At 40.5% G+C, this 21,073-nt stretch overlaps 1 protein-coding gene across 5 annotated transcripts in view; it reads right to left on the bottom strand.

Moving 5' to 3' along the window:
* tex10 (testis expressed 10) overlaps positions 1-21,073 on the bottom strand; it is a 94,511-nt gene that overhangs the window by 12,000 nt on the left and 61,438 nt on the right. For all 5 annotated transcript variants that reach the window (XM_063043893.1, XM_063043891.1, XM_063043895.1 and 2 more), the window contains exons 13-15: positions 17,688-17,768; positions 12,515-12,696; positions 7,971-8,181 (exon numbers count right to left, since the gene is read on the bottom strand). In XM_063043893.1, the coding sequence (XP_062899963.1) occupies positions 7,971-8,181; positions 12,515-12,696; positions 17,688-17,768 (474 nt within the window). The remainder of the gene's footprint in view (positions 1-7,970; positions 8,182-12,514; positions 12,697-17,687; positions 17,769-21,073) is intronic.

Below are 21,073 nucleotides of genomic sequence, written 5' to 3'. Positions count from 1 at the left end.
GTTCATAGCTCACTGAAAGTGGCTACACAGGTCAAAGGGTGGTTAATAAGGCATATGAAATGGGTGCTTTTATTAGTTAAGGCATTGAGTTCAGAAGTCAAAAGGTAATGTTGCAACTTTATAGACCTCTGGTTAGGCCACACCTGGAGTGTTGCACACAGTTCTGGTGCCCCACTACAGGAAGGATGTTGAGACCTTAAAGACGGTGCAGATGTTTACCAGGACGCTGCCTGGCTTCGAGGGCATGAGATGTTCAACAAACATAGGTTGTTTTCTCTAGAGCAGCGAAGAGAGGGGAGATCTGATAGCAGCTTATAAGATTCTGCAAGTTATAGATAATGTAGACAGGGAGTATTTTCCCCAGGGTAGAAATGTCTAATACCAGAGCATGTGCATTGAAGGTAGGAGGGGTTGTTCAAAGGGGGAGTGAGGAGTTATTTTTTACTCCAAGTGGTGGATGTCTGTAATACTCTGCCTGGTATGGCGGTGACGCAAATACATTACAGGCTTTGCTTTGAAGAGATGTTTACATGGGCACATGAATGTGAGGAAGACGGACATTAGGTAGATAGGTAGGAGGGATTCGTTTTTGTGGTTTTTAAATTTACTTTTTAGCTGGTTCAGCGCAACACTATGGGCTGAAGGGCCTGTTGTTGAGCTACGTTTAACCTGCAAATTAACCTTCAGGGAATCCTGTATGAGGACTCTCAAGATCCTTTGCACGTCTGATTTCTGAATTCGCTCCCCATTTAGAAAATAGTTTATGTCTTTATTCCTTCTGCCAAAGTGCATGACCATACACTTCCCTACACCATTTTCCATCTGCCATTTCTTTGCTCATTCTCCTAATGTAAGCCTTCTGCAGACTCCCTACGTCTTCAGCTCTACCTGCACATATCTTTGTATTGTCCGCAAACCTGCCAACAAAGCCACCAATTTAGACACCCAAAACATTACCATATAATGTGAAAAGATTCCCAAACACCAATGCCTATGGAACATCACTAGTTACCAGCAGCCAACCAGAAAAGGCCCCCGTTATTCCCACTCTTTACCACCTGCTAGTCAACCAATCTTCTATCCATTTAAGTATCTTTCCTGTAATACCACGGGCTCTTACCCTGTTTAGTAGCCTCACATGCGGCACCTCGTCAAAAGGCCCGCACAAAATCCAAGTAAACAACATCCACTGATTGTCCTTTGTCTCTCCTGCCTGTTATTTCCTAAAAGAATTCCAAACAGAATTGTCAGGTAAGATTTCTTTAACCACTAAGGAAACAGAGGTGTTGGTGAGCTTTCTCAGCCATGACATCAACAAGGACGGGCCAGTACACGCTATTGGTGACATTCACACCAAGGAACCTCAACATCATTAACGTGGACAGGAGCACGTGCACAGCCCCCTTTACTAAAGTCAATGATCAACTCTTTTTGTTGACATTCAGGTAAAGGTTGTTGTCATAATTGGACTCACAATGGATACAGGGTTGTGGTGGAGGGGTGTTGGCCTGACTGGTGGCTTGAGGCCAGTGGTGTTCTGCAGGGATCTATTGTTGGTGATGGCTATGCACTCAGTGGCCACTTTATTAGGTACACCTGCTTGTTACTGCAAATATCTAATCAGCCAACCATGTGAGAGCAACTCAATACATAAAAGCATGCAAACATGGTAGATTGGTTTAGTTGTTGATCAGACCAAACATCCGAATGGGGAAGAAATTACATCTAAGTGACTGTGACCATGAAATGATTATTGGTGCCAGACAGGGTGGTTTGAGCATCACAGAAACTGCGGATCTCCTGGGATTTTCACACACAACAGTCCCTAGACTTTACACAGAAAGACGCAAAAACAAAAATATCCAGTAAGTGGCAGTTCTCTGGGTGAAAATCCCCTGTTAATCTGAAAATCTCAGAGAAGAATAGCCAGGCTGGTTTAATCTGACAGGAAGGCAACAGTAACTCAAATAACCACTCGTTACAAGAGTGGTGTGCAGAAGAGCATCTTGAAACGTACAACTCACTGAGGTGGATGGGCTGCAGCAGCAGAAAACCACAACCGTACACTCAGTGGCACAGCAGGTACCTAACAGAATGGCTACTTAGTGAAAATGATTTGGACAAATATGAGCAACACATACAAAATGCTGGTGGAACGCAGCAGGCCAGGCAGCATCTATAGGAAGAAGTATAGTCAATGTTTCGGGCCAAGATCTTTCGTCAAGACTAACTGAAAGAAGAGATAGTAAGAGATTTGAGAGGGGGAGGGGGAGACCCAAAATGATAGGAGAAGACAGGAGGGGGAAGGATGGAGCTAAGAGCTGGAAAGTAGATTGGCAAAAGGGATACAAGGCTGGAGAAGGGAGAGGATCATGGGATGGGAGGCCTAGGGAGAGAGAAAGGGGGAGGGGAGCACCAGAAGAAGATGGAGAGCAGGCAAGGAGTGATTGTGAGAGGGACAGAGAGAGAAGAAAAAAAAGGAGGGGAAATAAAAATAAATAAGGGATGGGGTAAGAAGGGGAGCAGGGGCATTAACAGAAGTTAGAGAAATCAATGTTCATGCCATCAGGCTGGAGGCAACCCAGACGGAATATAAGGTGGTGTTCCTCCAACCTGAGTGTGGCTTCATCTTGACAGTAGAGGAGGCCATGGACTGACATATCAGAATGGGAATGGGTGGCCACTGGGAGATCCTGCTTTCTCCGGCGGACAGAGCATAGGTGTTCAGCGAAATGGTCTCCCAGTCTGCGTCGGGTCTCACCAATTTATAGAAGGTCACACTGGGAGCACCGGACGCAGTCCTGACGAAGGGTCTTGGCCCGAAACGTTGACTGTACTTCTTCCTATAGATGCTGCCTGGCCTGCTGCGTTCACCAGCATTTTGTGGGTATTGCTTGGATTTCCAGCATCTGCAGATTTTCTCGTGTTTGGACAAATATGAGCAAGTTTGTAAACAAAAATTTGTGGAGTTGTAGACAGTGAGGTGTCAAAGGATGATATAGCATGATATAGGTTATTTTGGAACCATGGGTGAAAAAATGACAGATGGAATTTGATCTGTAAAAATGTGAGGTGTTGCATACTGGAAACTCAGATGTGAGAGGAAAGTACACAGTTAATGGCAGGATTTTTGGGCATGAATATACAATGATGCAAGTCCACAGCTCCATGAAAGTGGCAACACAAGTAGCTTACCTTCATCAGTCAAGACGTTCAGTAGAAGTGCAGGCCCTTCTACTTACCAAAAGAGTTCACTGCCATTGTGATTATTGCTTTTCACATCCCCGCTGTGCTAGTGCTGGGGAAGCACTGCAGCCGATTACAATAACTGATTACAATCCACCCTCACCTCAATGGCAGCAATGTCTCCCTTCCTGATAGGCTGAAAGCTTTCTACATACGATCTGACCAACAGATGATGGCAAGCAAAATCCTGCTCTCTTTTCCTGAGGAACAGGAACCCTGACTGGCCGCAGCCGAGGTGAGGAGGACTCTAAACCCATGCAAAGCTGCAGTGTCAGACAACATACTTGGTCAGGAGCGGCCGGTAAATTGGACCCTTTCCAGTTAGTGATGCTTGAGCCTCAGCCCACCACTCCATCCTGTTCCACTGAGAAAATGATGCTTAATACACCAGAATGTCGTTTATCAGTTCAGCGATCATCCCTCAGAGGCTGGTGGGTAAACTGCCCTCATTGGGACTCAACACCCCTTTCTATAACTGGATCTTGGACTTCTTGATGGAAAGATCCCAGTCAGTCCGAGTTGGCAGCTCCATCACGCTGAGCACTGGTGCCCCTTAGGGCTGTGTGCTCAGTCCACTGCTGTTCATTCTGCTGACTCACAACTGCCTGCCAGGTTCAGCACAAACCCACCATCAAGCTCACAGTGGTTGGTTTCATCAGCAACAATGAGTCGGCATACAGAGAGGAGATAAAGATGTTTGTCAAATAGTGTGAGAACAACAACCTGAGTCTCAACATGGACAAGACAAGAGATGATTGGATGTACCTCAACCCTGGCCGCTACTTCCTGCAAAGCAAAAGCCAACATAATTTAAAGGCAGTGATGCTTCACTCCCTGATGAACGCAATGCCTTTTATGCAAGCTCTGAAAGAGAATAAAACTGCAGCCAAGAGGATCTCCGCAGCACCCAGCGACGCTGTGATCTCAGTCTCAGAGACTAATGTCAGGCTGCTTTTCAAGAAAATGAACCCTCACGAGGCAACAGGCCCCAACAATGTACTCGGTAGGGCTCTGAAAACCAATGCAAACCAACTGGTGGATGTGTTCAAAGACACTTACTGTGACATTATAGACACAGACCGTATCATTGCTAGTCTGAGTTCTCACCTGCTTCAAAAAGGCAACAATTGTACCAGTGCCCAAGAAGGACAGGGTGAGCTGTCTTAACGACTGTCATCCAGTAACACTCACATCTGCAGTGATGACATGCTTTCAGAGGTTGGTTATGGATAGAATCAACTCCTGCCTAAGCAATAACCTGGACCCACTGCAATTTGCTTATCGCCACAATAGGTCTACAGCTGATGCAATCTCATTGGCTCTTCTTGCAGCCTTAGATCACCTGGATGATACTAATACCTATGTCAGGCTGCTGTTTAACCTTAATGAGTGATTAACACAGTCATTCCTACAGTTCTGACCAAATAGCTCCAGAGCCTGGGCCTTTGTACCTCCCTCTGCAACTGGCTCCTCGACTTCCTCACCAGAAGACCACAGTCTGTGTGGATCAGAAATAACACCTTCACCTCACCGATAATCAACACTAGCGCTCCACAAGGATATGTGCTTAGCCCACTGCTCTACTCTTTCTACGACAGTGTGACTAGGCATAGCTCAAATGCCATCTATAAATTTGCTGACGACATAGCTACTGTTGGCAGAATTCTCAGATAGTGATGAGAAGGCACACTGTAGCGAGATTGATCAGATGGATGAGTGGTGTCGCAGCAATCACCTTGCACTGATAAAGAACTGATAATGGACTTCAGAAGGGTAGGATGAGGGAACACACACTAGTCCTCACAGAGGGCTCAGAAGTGGAAAGAGTGAGCAATTTCAAGTTCCTGGGTATCAACATCTGAGGATCTATCCTAGGTCCAATATATTGATGCATTACAAAGAAGGCATGACGGCGGCTATATTTCATTAGGAGTTTGAGGAGATTTGGTATGTCACTAAAGACACTTGCAAATTTCTATAGATATACCATGGGGAGCATTCAAACTGGCTGCATCACAGTCTGGTATGCGGGGTCCACTGCACGGGATTGAAAGCAGCAGCAGAAAGTTGTGAACACAGTCAGCTCCATCATGGGCACCAGCCTCCGTAACATCCAGGTCATCTTTAAGGAGCGATGCGTTGAAAAGGTGGCATCTGTTATTAAGGACCCCCATCACCCAGGTCATGCCTTCTTCTGATTGCCACTACCAGGGAGGAGGTTCAGGAACCTGAAGGCACACACTTCTCCTCGCTGCCATCAGATTTCTAAATGAACAGCGAACCCATGAACACTGCCTTGCTACTTTTTTGTATTACCTATTTAATTTAACGATTTAATAGATATACTTAAAGTAATTCACAGTTTTTAATTATTACGTAGTGCGATATACCCCTGCTGCATAACAATAAACTTCATGACCTATACTGGTGATTCTGATTCTGTAAGGCAACGAAGCACAAGGCCCTACAGAGGACAGTAAAAGCTGCTGAGGGGATCATCAGGGCCTCCTTCCCCCTATTTGTGACATTTACTGGGAACAATGCAGACAAAGGCAGGCATTGTTGAGAATCCCTACCACCCATCCCACGATCTCTCTGACCCACTATCATCAAGGAGGAGGTACAAAGGCATCAGGACTGGGGCTGCCAGGCTGGGGAACAGCTTCTTCCCTCAGACTAATGAATACCATACCATCAACAAGGTCCCATTATTAGGACATCGAGATGTTTACTGTACTGTTTACCTTTGCTGCGCTTTACTACATTTTGAATTATATTTTATTAAATTATTTATCGTATAATATTTTAGTTTATGTGCTATGTGTGATATATATTGTGTGGATGCACTGTGGAATGTTGTTTCGTTTGGTTGTATATATGTACAGTCAGATGTCAATAAACTTAAACTTGAAAAGTCGAGAAGTTCTTGTTGCAGCCGTACAAAACTTTGGTTAGGCCACATTTGGAGATTGCATGCAGTTCTGATCACTCAATACCAGAGGCATGGGTTTTATGAGGGGAAAGTTTAAAGGAGACTTATGGGGCATTTTTTTTAAACACAGAGTGGTACGTGGCTGGAATATGTTGCAAGGGAAGTGGGGAGAAGTAGCTATAATAGCAATGTATAAGATGTATTTAGACAGGTGCATGAACAGAAAGGGAACGTGCAGCCATATGGGATTAGATTAAATTGGGATCTTGATCGGCACACACATCTCATAGTAATGGACTTGGTCCATTGCTGTAATCCAAACATATTCCTAGTTTTATTCATAACCACACGGAGAACAGAAAAGCGAAATAATCGTCTTAGCAAACGAGTTGGATTAATTTGACCTACTGCCAAAAGTCAATTGCAGAACAAATGAAAATAGAATGTTCATAGTACGAAACAGTTCATTCAGCCTGTTGAGTCTACACCAGTCCCAGAAAGCAATATTAACTGCCCTACTTCTCTGCTCATTCCCCACAGACCTACCAATTAATTTTCTCTCAAGTGACTTTTGAAAGGCAGGTTTGATTGTTTCCACCAAGCTGACAAGTATAGAGTTTCAAATTATAACTACCATCCATATCATTAGTCATACCACAGGGAAACAGGCCGTCAGATCCAACTTGTTCATGTTGATCAAGATGCCCCCTGAATCTAGTCTCACTTGCCTCTCTTTGACCCATATCACTGTAAACCTTTTCTATCCATATTAAAAAATCCTTGCAACTCTTGTACCTTGTGGCTAAAACATCAAATTCATGCCCCGTGGTCCCTGACCCATCTGCTAATAGCAACAGCTTCTCTGTTTAAACTTTGTGTACCTTGAGCAAATCCCACCTGAACCTATTTTACACCAAGAACGATGCAGTCTAGCCTTGTAGATGAAAGCTATCTGGGTCCATCTAGTTAGAAGTAAATTTGCTCAGAAAACTATGTTTATTGTGTGCAGTCAGAAACTACAGAAATGACTCCTAATAAAAGCAAGGGAAATTTCATCAGCAAAAGCATTTGCGTGGTAGGTAGTTAGTTATACATAAATTATGTGCAGAAAGTCAATCTCAGTCACTTACCCAGAAACCAAGCTTGTCTGGCTACAGCACTATCATCAGATGCAGTCATACAGAAAGAGAAACCAGAGCAAGTAAAAGGATGGCAATGCTTTCTGTTGCTAAATTTTATGACCACTCACATCAGATGGACTGTCTCATTAGGTTACAATCTGCAGTTTAGATAGCACTTTTTTTTTCAATTACTTCTAACAATTTAATAACAAGTTGCACCATTATGTAATTCAGAATAAGTGTTAATGAAAATGTGATTGCTAGAGCTGTAAAAAGCTTTTTTTTCCTCCCCATTCACTCTTATATTGAGCTGTCTGAGGTTCCTTGATCCTCTGACTCATCAATGAAAGTAGGAAAGATGTTGAGGAAAAACACTTGTTTTGACAACAATGGCTGGATATGCCCAGGTAAAATATGTGGAAATTACAACTTTACAAAATGAACGAATTAGCAAAGGTGAAAACATGGCTAACAAACACTGGAAGATACAGAGAGTAGCAGTGCAAAATCTATGGGAATGTAAATTCAACAAGGTGATCAGGGGTATACTTCACAAACGCCAAACTAGAAGTGAGGAATGGATAGCAGGCTGCGAGACACTTAATCTTAGTATATGTTCATAAAAGCACAAGATAATGCTCTTGGAATATTGTGCAGAAAGGCTGCCATACCGTGATATCCTGTATGACCTGCTGCACCATTGCTGCGTTGGCCACCATGTGTTGTCTAAGCTGGGTTTGCTGAAGCAGAAGGCGAAGAATCTGTGCAACAACAGGAAGTTCTCCCTGGCAGGTACCATTTACTCGCAGACTCTGCAGCAACAGTCGTAGTAAACGTGGAATGCGGGCCAGTGCTGTTAGACACGATCCCCACAGCAGTTCTCTGTAAAAATATTTTCAAATCATCAAACTTTCAACAACACCAAGGGAAACAGCTTATAAAACAATGTAAACAAAATAAATACACACATTTTGAATCATTTAATACACCAGAAAGATTTTAGGGGAGAGCCTTGTTTGCCTCAACTTCCTCAGGAATGGGAGACACTGCTGTGCTTCCTTGCCTAAGAGGTGATGTTGAACTATCAGGTGAGATTGCCATTATGTGCATTCCCAGAAACCTGTCCACAGAGGAACCATATATGTGCAGCATATTCACCCCGCACCTTCCTGCAGTCCTCAGCTACATCTTTCGTCTTGTAACGTTGAGACTCAAGTTGTTCAAGTTGCACCATTCTATAAGCCACACTACCTCCTCTCTGTACACCCCCTCATGATTTCTGTTGAGGACAACCACTGTTATGTCATCAGCGAACTTATTGATTCAGTTTGAGCTGGATCTAGCAGTGCAGTCATGTATCAGCACCGTGAACAGCTGCAGGTTGACCACGCAGCACTGGGAGGTGCCAGTGCTCAGTGTGATGGAGCTAAAGATGTTGCTGCCAACGTGGACTGACTATGTTCTTTCTATCAAAAGACCAAGATCCAGTTACGGAGAGAACAGCTTAGACCTGACGAGAACAGTTTACCCACCTGCGTCTGAGGAATGATCATATTAAATGCCGAGGTGAAGTCAATGAACAGCATCTTGGCATACAGGGCACCACTTCCCAGGTGGGACAAGATGGAGTGGAAAGCAGAGGTTATCTAAGGCGTCATCAAAAGACAAAGGCAATGGCACTAACAGAGGACCGATTTGAGCAATAAGTGAACTGGAAAAGGTCCAATGTAGCAGGAAGCTAAGGTATAATGCGATCCATAACCAGCTTCTCAAAGCACTTCATTATTGTTGAGGTCAATGCCACAGGACAATAGTTGTTAAGGCTGATTACTGTCACCCTCTTCGCCACTGGGTTGATGGTGGCTGACTTGAACCCTGAGGGGACGGTGGACTGTTCCAGAGAGGTGTTGAATATGTCTGTTGTTAAAACCTCTGTGTGGTCAAGTGCTGCACAGTCCCACAGCAACTGACCAGCTACGTTATCAGACCCTGCAGCTTTACGTACGTTGACCCTGGCTAGGGTCTTCGTCACATCAGCTGCAGGTAGAGTGCCTGCTTCTCAGGGGTGGGCGGGGCGGGGGGGAGTGAGGAACCTTCTTCACCGGTACATCGTTCCATGCATGAAACCATGTCTAAAGATATTCAGCCGATTTGGAGAGGCGTCACTGTTGTCGAGCATGGGGTGGTTATAATTCAAATCATTGTCCATTAAGGTCTGAATGCACTGCCACATTTGTCTCAGAAATGGCTGTATATTCTGTGTGAATAATTTTGTTTTGGCTTCCTGATAGTGTAGGGAAGTCCAACTCTTGCTGACGTAAGAGCCCTCTAATTCCCTGACCTGAAGGCAGCATCGCAATCTCTCAGCAGTGTCCAAACCTTTCCTGTCAACCATGGCTTCTGATCTGCCCTCTCAGAGATGTGTTTACAAACAGTGATGTCCTCAGTACACTTCTCTTTATAACCAGTAACAGATCCCGCATATTCATCAACATTAATATGATGGTTGTAGGTAGCTGCTTCCCTAAATATGGTCCAGAATGTGCTTTCAAAATAGTCCTCTAACGCTGAGGGTGCTCCTTCTGGCCAGCTCTTTATCTTCGTTTAACATGTTTAATCAGTGGACTGTATACAAGAACTAGTATAATAGATCAGTGGTCAGAGTATCCAAGGCAGGAGCAGAAGACAGCCTTGTGTGCACCAGGGACATTGGTATAGACCAACATGTTCTAATGTGTTCTCACCTCCGATGGCAAAGTTAACATGGTGACAGAAATTAGGCAAGACTGTTTTTGACATGGTTGAAGTCGCCAGCAACAATACAAAGCTAAGCCTCCTTCCCTGGGTAGCTGTAACAGGCGAGGACATGGTACACAGTAAGCCTATGCTGTGCAGTTCCACTGCTATCCAGCAACTTGCCAGTGAGGTAGACTGGCATTTCTTGGTGTTCTTAATATCCAGCAGAGTCTTGTGACCATAAGACGTGAAGGATGAGTAATCACTCCATTAGTTAGAGCCGGAGTGGCCGTGTGACTGGGCGCGGCAACATTTTGAAGGTCCATTTATACTGCCCACTTTTCTGAAGTCAATGACTAGCTCTTTTGTTTTACTGACGTTGAGGAACAGCTTAAACCTGTGCCCTCAAGTTTTTAATTACCCTACCCTGAGAAAAGTACTCATTGGCCCCTTATAAATTTATACACCTCTATAAGGTCTCTTAAGTTCCTTTGAGAATAAACCCAGCCTGTCCATTCTCTCCTAACATTCTTAGCTTGGTATTAAACAAAGACAGAAGCATATTTACACAGTTGGCAATAGCAAATGGAAACAAGCCTCATCTATCAGTGACAAACTTGAAGCAAACACCAAGATACTCTTTAATACAAGCAAAAAGCAAACTGTTGGAGGAACCTAGTGGGTCAAGCAGAGTCTGTGGAAGCAAAAGGTCTTGACCCAAAATGTAGGCTTAGATCCTTTGCCTCCACAGATGCTGATTAACCTGATGAGTTCTTCCACCATACTGTTTTTATGCCAGGTTTTCATGGCTGATCTATTTCTCTCTCAAACCCATTCTCCTGCCTTCTCCCTGTAACCTTTCACGTCCTGACTTACCAAGAATCTATCAACCACTGCCTTAAATACACCCGATGACCTGGCCTTCACAGCCGCCCGTGGTAATAAATTCCACAGATTCACCACCCTCTGACTAAAGAAATTTCTCATCATCTTCGTTCTAAAAGGATGTCCCTCTATTCTGAGGTTGTGCCCTCTGGTCTAGACTCCCCACTCTAGGAAATATCCTTTCCACATCCACTCTACCTAGGTCTTTCTACATTTGATAGGCTAGAATGAGCTCCCCCTCATTCTTCTAAATTCCAGCGAGTACAGGCCCAGAGCCATCAAATGCTCCTCATATGATAAGCTTTTCAACCCCAGAATCATTTTCATACACCTCCTTTGAATCCTCTCCAATATCAGCACATCCTTTCATAGATAATGGGCCCAAAACTACTCATGCAAGGCTTCACCAGTGCCTTATAAAGCCTCAGCATTACATCCTTGTTTTTGTATTCTAGTCCTCTCGAAATGAATACTAACATTGCACTTATCTTCCTCGCCATCAAATCAACCAGCAAGTTAACCTTTCGGGAATCCTGTAAGAGAACTCAGAAGTCTCTTTGCATTTCATTCTTGGATTCACCTGATTGTTTTAATTGGAGATGATCAGTACAGATATGGAATGCAATAACAAATGAACAAAATATGTCAGATCTGTTCTATGAAGATTCTGCAAGATTACAGAAATGGAACATTAGAGGAGGATGGGGCAGAATAATAGATAATAATATTCATCATAAACGTTATAGCATTGGAGGATAATATTTTATCTACGCTAACCAGCAAAATACCATTTAGACTAATCTTGCATCTCATCTTTGCATCCGCGTAGGATTCCGGAAAGTTTTTAATGTAATGAGAGTTCTGCCTCCACCATCATTTCAAGCAGTTGGTTCTAAGCTTCCATTCATCTTTGGATGAAAACCAAACAATTCCCTACCAAAATAGATGGGTCCATTCTGTTCACTCTGTGTAGGTTTCTCCATTTTACAGAGTTCATCAATTCAAAAAGAAAACAGACCCAGCCTGACTCTTTCTACATCACTACCATTCTCTAATCATGTCTTTGTCTCTTCCACACCTTCTACTTAACCTTCAGTGTCCCTTACAAAAATAATAAAAGACATCTTCTTTCAAATTATAATATGTTGAGAAGTCAATTGTACAAGATTTCGTATAATTTAGAACATAGGACAAGTTCGATATAGGAAAACAAAAGGTTTCAGTTAAATAACAGAAATTACCAGCAAATGTGGAATTGTGTGCATTGATGAATGTGGAGTGGTGTTTAGCAAGAAGAGTTAAGTAACTATAAAAGAGCTGGCCTCTGGCCACATGCAATGTTTTTTCTGGAGAACACACATTAACATGGGCCTTTGAATCATCCTGAAGCATTTCATAGAAATGTTATCAAATTAAAATTGATGCAAACTTACAGAAGGTATTACCAGAATCATGAAAACAATTTTTTTGAGGCTTGGCTTAAAAGCAAAAAGATAAATGGATAACAAACGTACAATTGCTCAGTAGAAAGCACCTCACATTTATGCTGGACCTGGTTTTGAGAGCAGAAATTTTCTGTATTAATTTTAATTACCTTTTCTGCGCATTTCCTCTGTTATTCCTTTCCAAAGTTAGAATGAAGTAAAGGAGGCTGTAGCAACTCCCAACAAGGAAATTCAATAAAGACTCATTGGGAATAAATGCTGGATCTATGAGTTGGCCAACAGTTTTTAGGATTGACCCTGCTGTGCTGTCTGGCAGAAGACTTATACCCACCTGAAGAGTGAAAAGACAGTTAATGTTACAAAATAAATGATTACTTAGCAATAAAAACCCTCAACTAAACCTAATACCTGCTTAATAACTGAAAATAAATCAAAATAATTAAAATTTATTCATTTACTTTCTTTCAGTTGATAAAGAATGATCTGCAGTTCTTCAGCATTGTGATACAGTATATTTATTGGTGAAAGACAGCTAACAACTGAACTAGGGAAGAATGAGAAGGACTGATTTGCAGTAGATTGCCCTCCTTTACCATCCATTGTGTTGACTGGGAAAAATTAAGTACCCATTTAATCTGTAGTACTCCAAAGTTTGCACTGGGACTTGTAATGTTTAAAGAATAAGCAAAACCTTTATTTGATTGTTAGAGCATAAATGTTCAACAAGCTTTATACTACAGAAATGAAATGCTGACAGAACTGAGAACGTAGTACCAGAAATATAATAATGGAATGATGGCAAAGTTGGCATATGACCAAATACTTTAATGAGTGCACTCTCTTAAATTCTGTTTTATTAAGTGTAAAACTACTAGGGTGCACTATTTCCTAATCTAAAGATGGAAATAAATGGTATATCGTATATCTGATATACAGATAACCACTACAAGGCCTCGCAAGCCTTGGTTGTACAACTGAATTGATCACAATTTAGTTCACTGATTGTTCCTCTACTAGTGATAGAAACCACAGATCTAGCTCCCACTAACTATTTAAGACCCCTGCTTTTGGTCAGATGAACTACATTTTCCACAACAGGCTCACAGTTGCACTGTGCCAGTAAAATCTGGCTTCTTTAAGTTGCTGAAATATTTGCACTGCACTGAAAAATAGATAATAGCTTTACTTCAGACAATACAAAAAAAAGCAAAGATCTCTCTTTTGCTCATCATACTGTAAAGTTTGAAACGGTGAGCTCTGCAAGTGATCTCAAAGGCAAGCCAAACTTTAAACATTGGTAGGAACACAAGAGAGTGTACATGCTGGAATATGAAGCAACAATATGCTGGAAGAACTCAATGGATTGAGCAGAATCTGTGGGAGGAAAGCAATTGTTGACAATTCAGGGTGAAACCCACCATCAGGATCAAGAATGCAGAGGTGATATGACCAGTATAAAGGGGAGGGGTGGTGATCAAGGAGTCCAACGTGATTGGTGGACTAAGGAGGTGTGCAAGATGACAGGCAGGTAGATCCAGGTAGGGAAGGGGATTAGGAGTGATTTAAATGCATGGTCATTCACTCTTAGTAAAAGACTTAACAAAAGTCAATAATTTTTAACTGCTTCAAATTATTCAAATATGAATCAGAATTTGTAGCAACATTTATAGTTTACATTATTTTGGGGTGAAGTTTTGAGAAAGGTGCTTTTACATTAAAAACAAATCCCAATACTTACAGCCTGTGACTTCCAGGTTATTAGTTCAATACATTTTGCATTTAAAGGGAGTTAACTATAACTTTGTGCCTTAGAACAACTATGTAATTGATTGTAAAACAATGAAAAAGGGTTGAAGCATCTGCCCTGCAATCCATGTGCTCAATACTGAATGGTGTATCCTCCAATGATCAATCCAATCTGCTTGGTAATGAACCAAAAACCACTAGTGCTTGGTTCAATATGCTAAAACTCCAGAAAAACATGATCTAAACCAGGAGTTCCCAACCTCTTTTATGCTGTGAACCAATACCATTAAGCAAAGGGTCAGTGGACCCTGATCTAAACCTTAAGATAGAGTAAACCAATTAATTTCTATCTGAAATCTTTAATTTACATCAGTAACTGGTAGTTAGACCACTTCAAGAACATAATTTAAATAAGCAGCTAATTTCAAAACAAATTTTGAAATAAGCAATAATCTCTAAGCTTTCATTTTTGTTCTTGTAAAAAAAATGAACAAAATTACACATTAAAATCATGAAACACTAATAAAAATTAGAAATTCCATGCAAGAAAATACAATGATTTATACCCAACCAAACAAAATGGTTCTAACTATAATTCAATACATTTTTTTTGGCATCATTTATTGCTACGGTAGCATAGCTGTCACATGCCATGAACCCACAATTTGCAATACTTTCTGCCTTTTATACAAAACACTCATGGAAGACTAATGTTCAAGAAGTTGAAACAAAAAATGTCCATAATTTCAATAATGAGAAGTCTAAAACGAGTTCAAGTTTTCATATTCTGGTGCTACATTGCACCATATTTGAAAAACTTATACTGTAGTAGTGTGATTAAGTTATATAACACAGAATAGTACAGTACAGAAACAGTCATTTCAGTCAACTATGTCTGTGCCAACAAAGATAATCCCTACCTGCCTGCACACAGTCTATACCCACCACTCCCTGCATGTTCATTTATCTGTCTAAATGCCTCTTAAACATTGCTACATATCTGCTTCCATCAATTCCCTTGGCAGTGCATTCCAGGCACTTGGTATCCTCTGTGTAAAAAAAACATGTATTGTAAATCCCCTTTAATTTTTTCCCTCTTGCCTTAAAGCTATGCCCTCTAGTATTTGAAATTTTCGCCCTGCGTAACAAAGACTGAACTTGGCTATTGATCTGGAGATGAATTTCAAGACAGCAGTTCAGGTTTAAGTAAACACTCTGTGAATTGTAACATAGCAGACTTGTGCATGTACTTTTGTTGGAAAACGTTAGTTTTTTTTTTACAATGTTGCCTATCTTTTCCCTCATTCCACAATTTAGGTCACCAGAAAAACACCAAACTGTTGTAAAAATGCAAATCAAAAAACTGCAGAGCCTGGAAATTTTAAACAGAAGTAGAAATTTGAGGAAAAAGTCAGCAGGGCAGGCAGAACCTGTACGAAGAGAAACAGAATTGATGTATCAGGGTGGAGACCTCATCAGAATTGGTCAATAACTCAGGCATTAGGATAGTAATCCACTAACTTTACCATTCTGCTCTGATACGAATTTTCAAAATATAGAGCTAACAAAACCAAGGCAAATGAACTTCCTTTGGTCTTTTTCATGATTAGAGACTTACAGACATAGAACAAGAAAACTGACTATTCAGCCCATCACTATCCAGAAGATGCCTATCATAATGGTGTCATCTTTCAGCACTTGGGCCATAACCTTCTATGCCTAGACAATGTAAGGTTCTCATCTAGATCCTTCTTAAGCATTGTCAGAAACACTGCTTCCACCGCTCTCTCAGAAAACGCATTCCAGCTATACAAGGGATCCACATCCCCCCCACCAAATATCAGATCCCTCACCTTCTTACTCCTTACCCTAAATATGGGCTCCCTATCCAATCTGCGCCCCTTAAAATTTTATATATTCCCGTCATGACCCCTCTTAACCTCTTCCACTCCAGTTTTCTCCCCATAACTGAAATGCTCCATCCCAGGCAACATCTTAGTAAATCTCCTCTGCACCCTCTCTAGCACTTATTTTTCCATTCTTCCTGTAGTGGGGTGACCAGAACTGCACACAGAGATCCAGCTGAGGTCTGACCAATGAATTATAAAGTTGAAGCATAACCTCTCTGCTCTTGCATTCAGTGCTAATGAATTCCAACTAATGAAGACCAGTAATACATATTACTTACCTGCCGAGGTCTAGGATCTTTGGACTTGAACACCAGGTTTTTCTGTTTTGAATACCCAGTATTCAAATACCACTCATGTCTTAGCCTGAGTAATACACTCAAAATGCATCAGCTCCCATGTTTCAGGAACAAACTCCACCTACCAATTCACAATCTATTTCACTAGCTAATAAATATCACCCTGTAGACTAAGATTAGCTTCCAGACTATCAACGATTCCAACAATCTTAATTTCATCTCTGAACTTACTGGTCATGTCTCCGCACATCCACATCCATTGAAAATTCTATGGAAATGGTTTTATTTCCAATTCACTCAGTAAAAATACTCCCGTAGCTGTTTTTAAGGAGAACAAGCATTTTGTGTTTCTGATGAAGGGTCTTCAAACTGAAACATCAATTCTTGTTTCTTTCCACAGATGCTACCTGACCTATTTTGACTTCAAGTCACAAAAATGCATCCAATTCAGCAATATCTTTCAAAATTATGAGAGGCATAGTTATGGTGGATGGTAGCAGTCTTTTCCAAAGGCAGAAGAGTCTAAAATCAGGAGATAGGTTTAGGTGAGAGGAGAAAGATTTATAAGGGACCCGAGAGGCAAATTTTTCCACACAGAGGGTGGTGAGTATATGAAATAACCTGCAGAGGCAGAGATGAAGGCAGATACAACAGTATCATTTAAAACACACTTGGGTAGGTATGTGAGCATTGAGGCTAAGGTGATATGGGTTTGACACAGGAAATGGCAACCAGTTATGTGGGCACTGTGGTCCGTATGTACTGGTTGGGCCAAAGGGCCTGTATCCCTGCTGCTTTGCTCTAAGATCCTAAGGAAATTCGCTGTTTCCACCTGTTCAAATTGTACAGTTGACTTTGAACTACTCTCTGAACTGGCTCAGCTTGCCTCCCAGTTCAAATGAAGGGTTTTAAAAAAAACACACTAAGCCCTATAATATGAATTCTCATCTCCAATAAAAGAAAACTGGAATTCCCTTTCCAATCAAAATGAGTCCAGGATCCACATTCTCTTCACTTACGTATAGCTCATTAAATATCCAGAATTTCTCATTTTAACTATTTATATTTGCATTCCTGTTTTTCATGGCAGGTCTATGGCCATGCACTAAGTTTGTGAAAATCCCCACCAATTTTTAAAAATTTGTTAATACTGGTCTTAGCTTTCTGCTTTATCACAGTAATAAATCTTTTTTGTACTTGGTTGGCTGATAAAATCGGATTTCCATATTAACAGTCAAATAAAATTTAGCAAAATGCATCATCTTTTTCACTTTACTATATAATGCAGTAATGCTCTCTGAACTCTACCTCAAAAATGCACAGGTACTCAATTATTCAACCATAATAATTCAACCAATCACCAGACTTACCAAATGCTTGCAGATGGCGCTTTGCAAGATATCACAGCACTGGATTCTGGAAGGTATTGCTGATAAGCATTGGCATACTACCTGAAACGTAAAACATCAAAGCACTTAATAGTAAAGTAGGGACTCATAGCCAACTGTATTACACATGCTAGCTATTTTTCAAAATATAATTTAAATTGTACATTCAGAATGTGGACAATCATATTTGGGAGTGAACTTTAGACTTTGTGTGACAAAAATGGGCATAAAAATCAAAAACCAATATGCATTCTAAAATTAAAATCTCCAAATGAAAAGGTACCCAAACCTATCTTTACAGGTGTCTAGACTGTACCATTGACAAACTTTTTTTTAAATGTTTGGAGGTATAAAAGTATATGGAATCAGGCAAACTAGAATTCTTAAATACAAATCAAGAACATATTCATTTCTTCATAGCTAAAAACAAAATATGAAAATTAATTTGAGCTATACACAAACTTAAATTGGTTTATTGTTACATGTACCAAGGTACGGTGAAAAGCTTTTCTTGTTCCCTGCTCATGGACTGTTTGTCCCACTCCCATTGGGGAGGAGGCTATGTAGAATCCACATTAGGACCACCAAATTCAAAAACCGTTATTTTCCACAAACATTAAGGCTGATCAACACCTCCACCCACTTAGCCACGCTACCAACACTACTTCATTATTTCCTGTCTACCACCTTAAGTACTGGCGCTCCTGTGCCAAGCATCTCTTTATGGACATTATATACTGTGTGTGTGTGTGTGTGTGTGTGTATGTATATATATATATATAACCTATCTTATGTAGTTATATATATATATATATAGTGCTGCATTCTCCTTCACACTTGTGTATTGGAAATCATATTAAACAATGTTGAACTCTTGTTCAGAGAGATCAATTCATTACACTGTAGATTGAGGTAGCACAAGGTAAATCAACAATAGAATGCACAATAAAGTGCAACAGCTACAGAGAACGTTCAGTGCAGGTAAATAATAAGGTTCAAGATAATTATGAAATTGATTGTGAGGTCAAGAGCCCATCTTTTTGTACTAGGGAACCATTCAATATACTTAGAACAGTAGGTTAGAAAAATGGAAGACTTCAGCTGCAGGCTATTAATCAGTTAATTATCATTAGATTAGATCATGGAAAGTAATAAAATATTTAATTTGTTAACAGTCGGTGCCAATGAAAATGAAGAGTGACACATTTATGCATTCAGTACATGTGATGCCACAATGAAAATGTTGGTCATCTCTACACTGGAACAGAAGAGGTTGCAAGGGGACTACCCCACAGCAGAGATGTCTAAGACAACAGGGCTTAGTTTAAGATGAGGAGTAAGGTTTAGGGAGATTATGAGGAAAAACATTTTCACCCAGAGGATGGCTGCAAACTGGAATGCACTGCCCTGCTGTTGGGATAGGGTGCACATATTGTAATTGAAATTCTGGGATGTTAATTAAAGGGTTATGACTTTATGAGCATAGCTTGTAAGACTGAGCTGAGAATATTTCTGTGTTGGAATTCAGTGCCTTGGTCACTGTAGGTACTCAATCTTAATTAGTAATTCTGATGCAACTAATTACAGGTTGACCACTGATTTTATTAAACAAAAATTAAATGTAAATTTATTAATTACTGTGCTTATAAAGAATGTTGCTTCTCAGTTATCTTTTAAAACATTTCACCCAGGTGAAGTTGTTTCATGTGTTTTGATCTCTCCCTGTGTAGTTTTTCTTGCATCAAATACAAATTTATTAGCTTGTTCCATCATGAACGTACATTCCTATAACCCTTCGATTAAATCACCCAACAACTCAATTAACTTGTCAATAGTAAATCTTTGTTTCATCATCATTGCTATCTTCATCACTTGCAGGGTTTTTATCAGCATTCAGATCACTGTCTATAATTTCCGAGTCTGTAAGGTGATGCACAATAGCTGTTTCGTCATCGACAATCATCCATTGACATAGATTTTCTTTATTAAGACTACTCGCTGTATCTTTGCAAACAGGTCCTGTAACATTTTTTGCATGCGCAAGCAAATTATGAACAACTACTTTCTCCTTTGGTACACAAAATCCTGTAAAATCATCTTCAAGCACGTTATCAAACATCAAGGCAGGCCACGACTTATGCCAGCCATTCTTTGATGTTGGAGGTTTGACCTTCTCCCACCCTCAAGCAACAGAAAAAAAACATTGTTCATGTTAAATTCTTTAATAAATGTCTGTATAGAATTGCCAGCATTTACCTCATCTAACAGATGTTTCATGAAAAGTGAGCGATACTTAGCCTTGTAATTTCATCCGAATTAAAAGAGGTGCCAAATCATCAGATTCTGAAAAAAATCAGTGGTCAACCTGTAGTTTGATAATGTACTTATGAGATTGATAGTGTAACAGGAGAAATCCATGCGACTTCAAAATCCAGATACTGATCCAGAGATGTACAAAGACCAAGATGGGAAAGGATGGCAGATAATCCTTTTATTGAAAGACAGTGGGTACTGACTGGAATTTCATGAGTACTCTCACAGTTTTGTGGTTAGTTTTTGTCGCAAACTGCATCTACAGGATGCACCTTAGATCCTTCCCACAGCTCCTCCCAAATCTGCAAACTATTATGAATGACAAGGGCAACAGGTGCAAGTGGACATTATGATTTTATCAGATAGTAAGTAAGACACAAGGGCCAATTGGCACACTTTCTACTTCTATTCCCCATATTTCTTCGGCTCTGCTTCTTGTTTACAGGTACTTTCCAATTTGAACACTACCCTGCCTTGGAAATACATTGCCATTTCTTCATCGTTGCAAGTACATATTTTGGAACTTCCAATGTAACAGCATTATGGGAGCATCTCCACAAGTGAGAGTACAGCAGTTCAAGAAAGTAGCTAACCAGCATCATCTCTAGTGCATTAGAAAAGACATCCACTAGCTACAAATTAATATAAAATAGCAATCATCTGGGAAATACGTGAGAATCATTTGTGAAATGTCATTTTCAAGTTTCCTTCATTATCTCTATCAATTTTTCTTCTGTGTGTAAGCAGAGAATGGAATTGCTGCACAGTGCTCTATCATTATGGGAAAAATAAAGCAAAGGTGGCTAGCACGCTGGTCAATTGCACATGTATTAATCCAAACAACATTTTAAAAATTAGAAATAATCGAGGAACTTTTATAATTTCTGAAATTTGCTGATTATATATTCACCAAACAACTTAATCTTCAGACACGATAGAATCACTTATGTACCTTGTAGATGATTCACAAAATATTTATACAAATATGATTTCATTTTAAAAATTGTTCAGTTTCCAAAGAAATTTAGAAATATATTTAGGCACACATTTCAGGA

This window comes from Mobula hypostoma, chromosome 3 (assembly GCF_963921235.1).
Source record: "Mobula hypostoma chromosome 3, sMobHyp1.1, whole genome shotgun sequence".
NCBI classification, from domain to species: Eukaryota; Metazoa; Chordata; class Chondrichthyes; order Myliobatiformes; family Myliobatidae; genus Mobula; species Mobula hypostoma.
The sequence above is the reverse complement of the archived record's forward strand: the minus strand, read 5'-3'. Positions and strand labels throughout refer to the sequence as shown.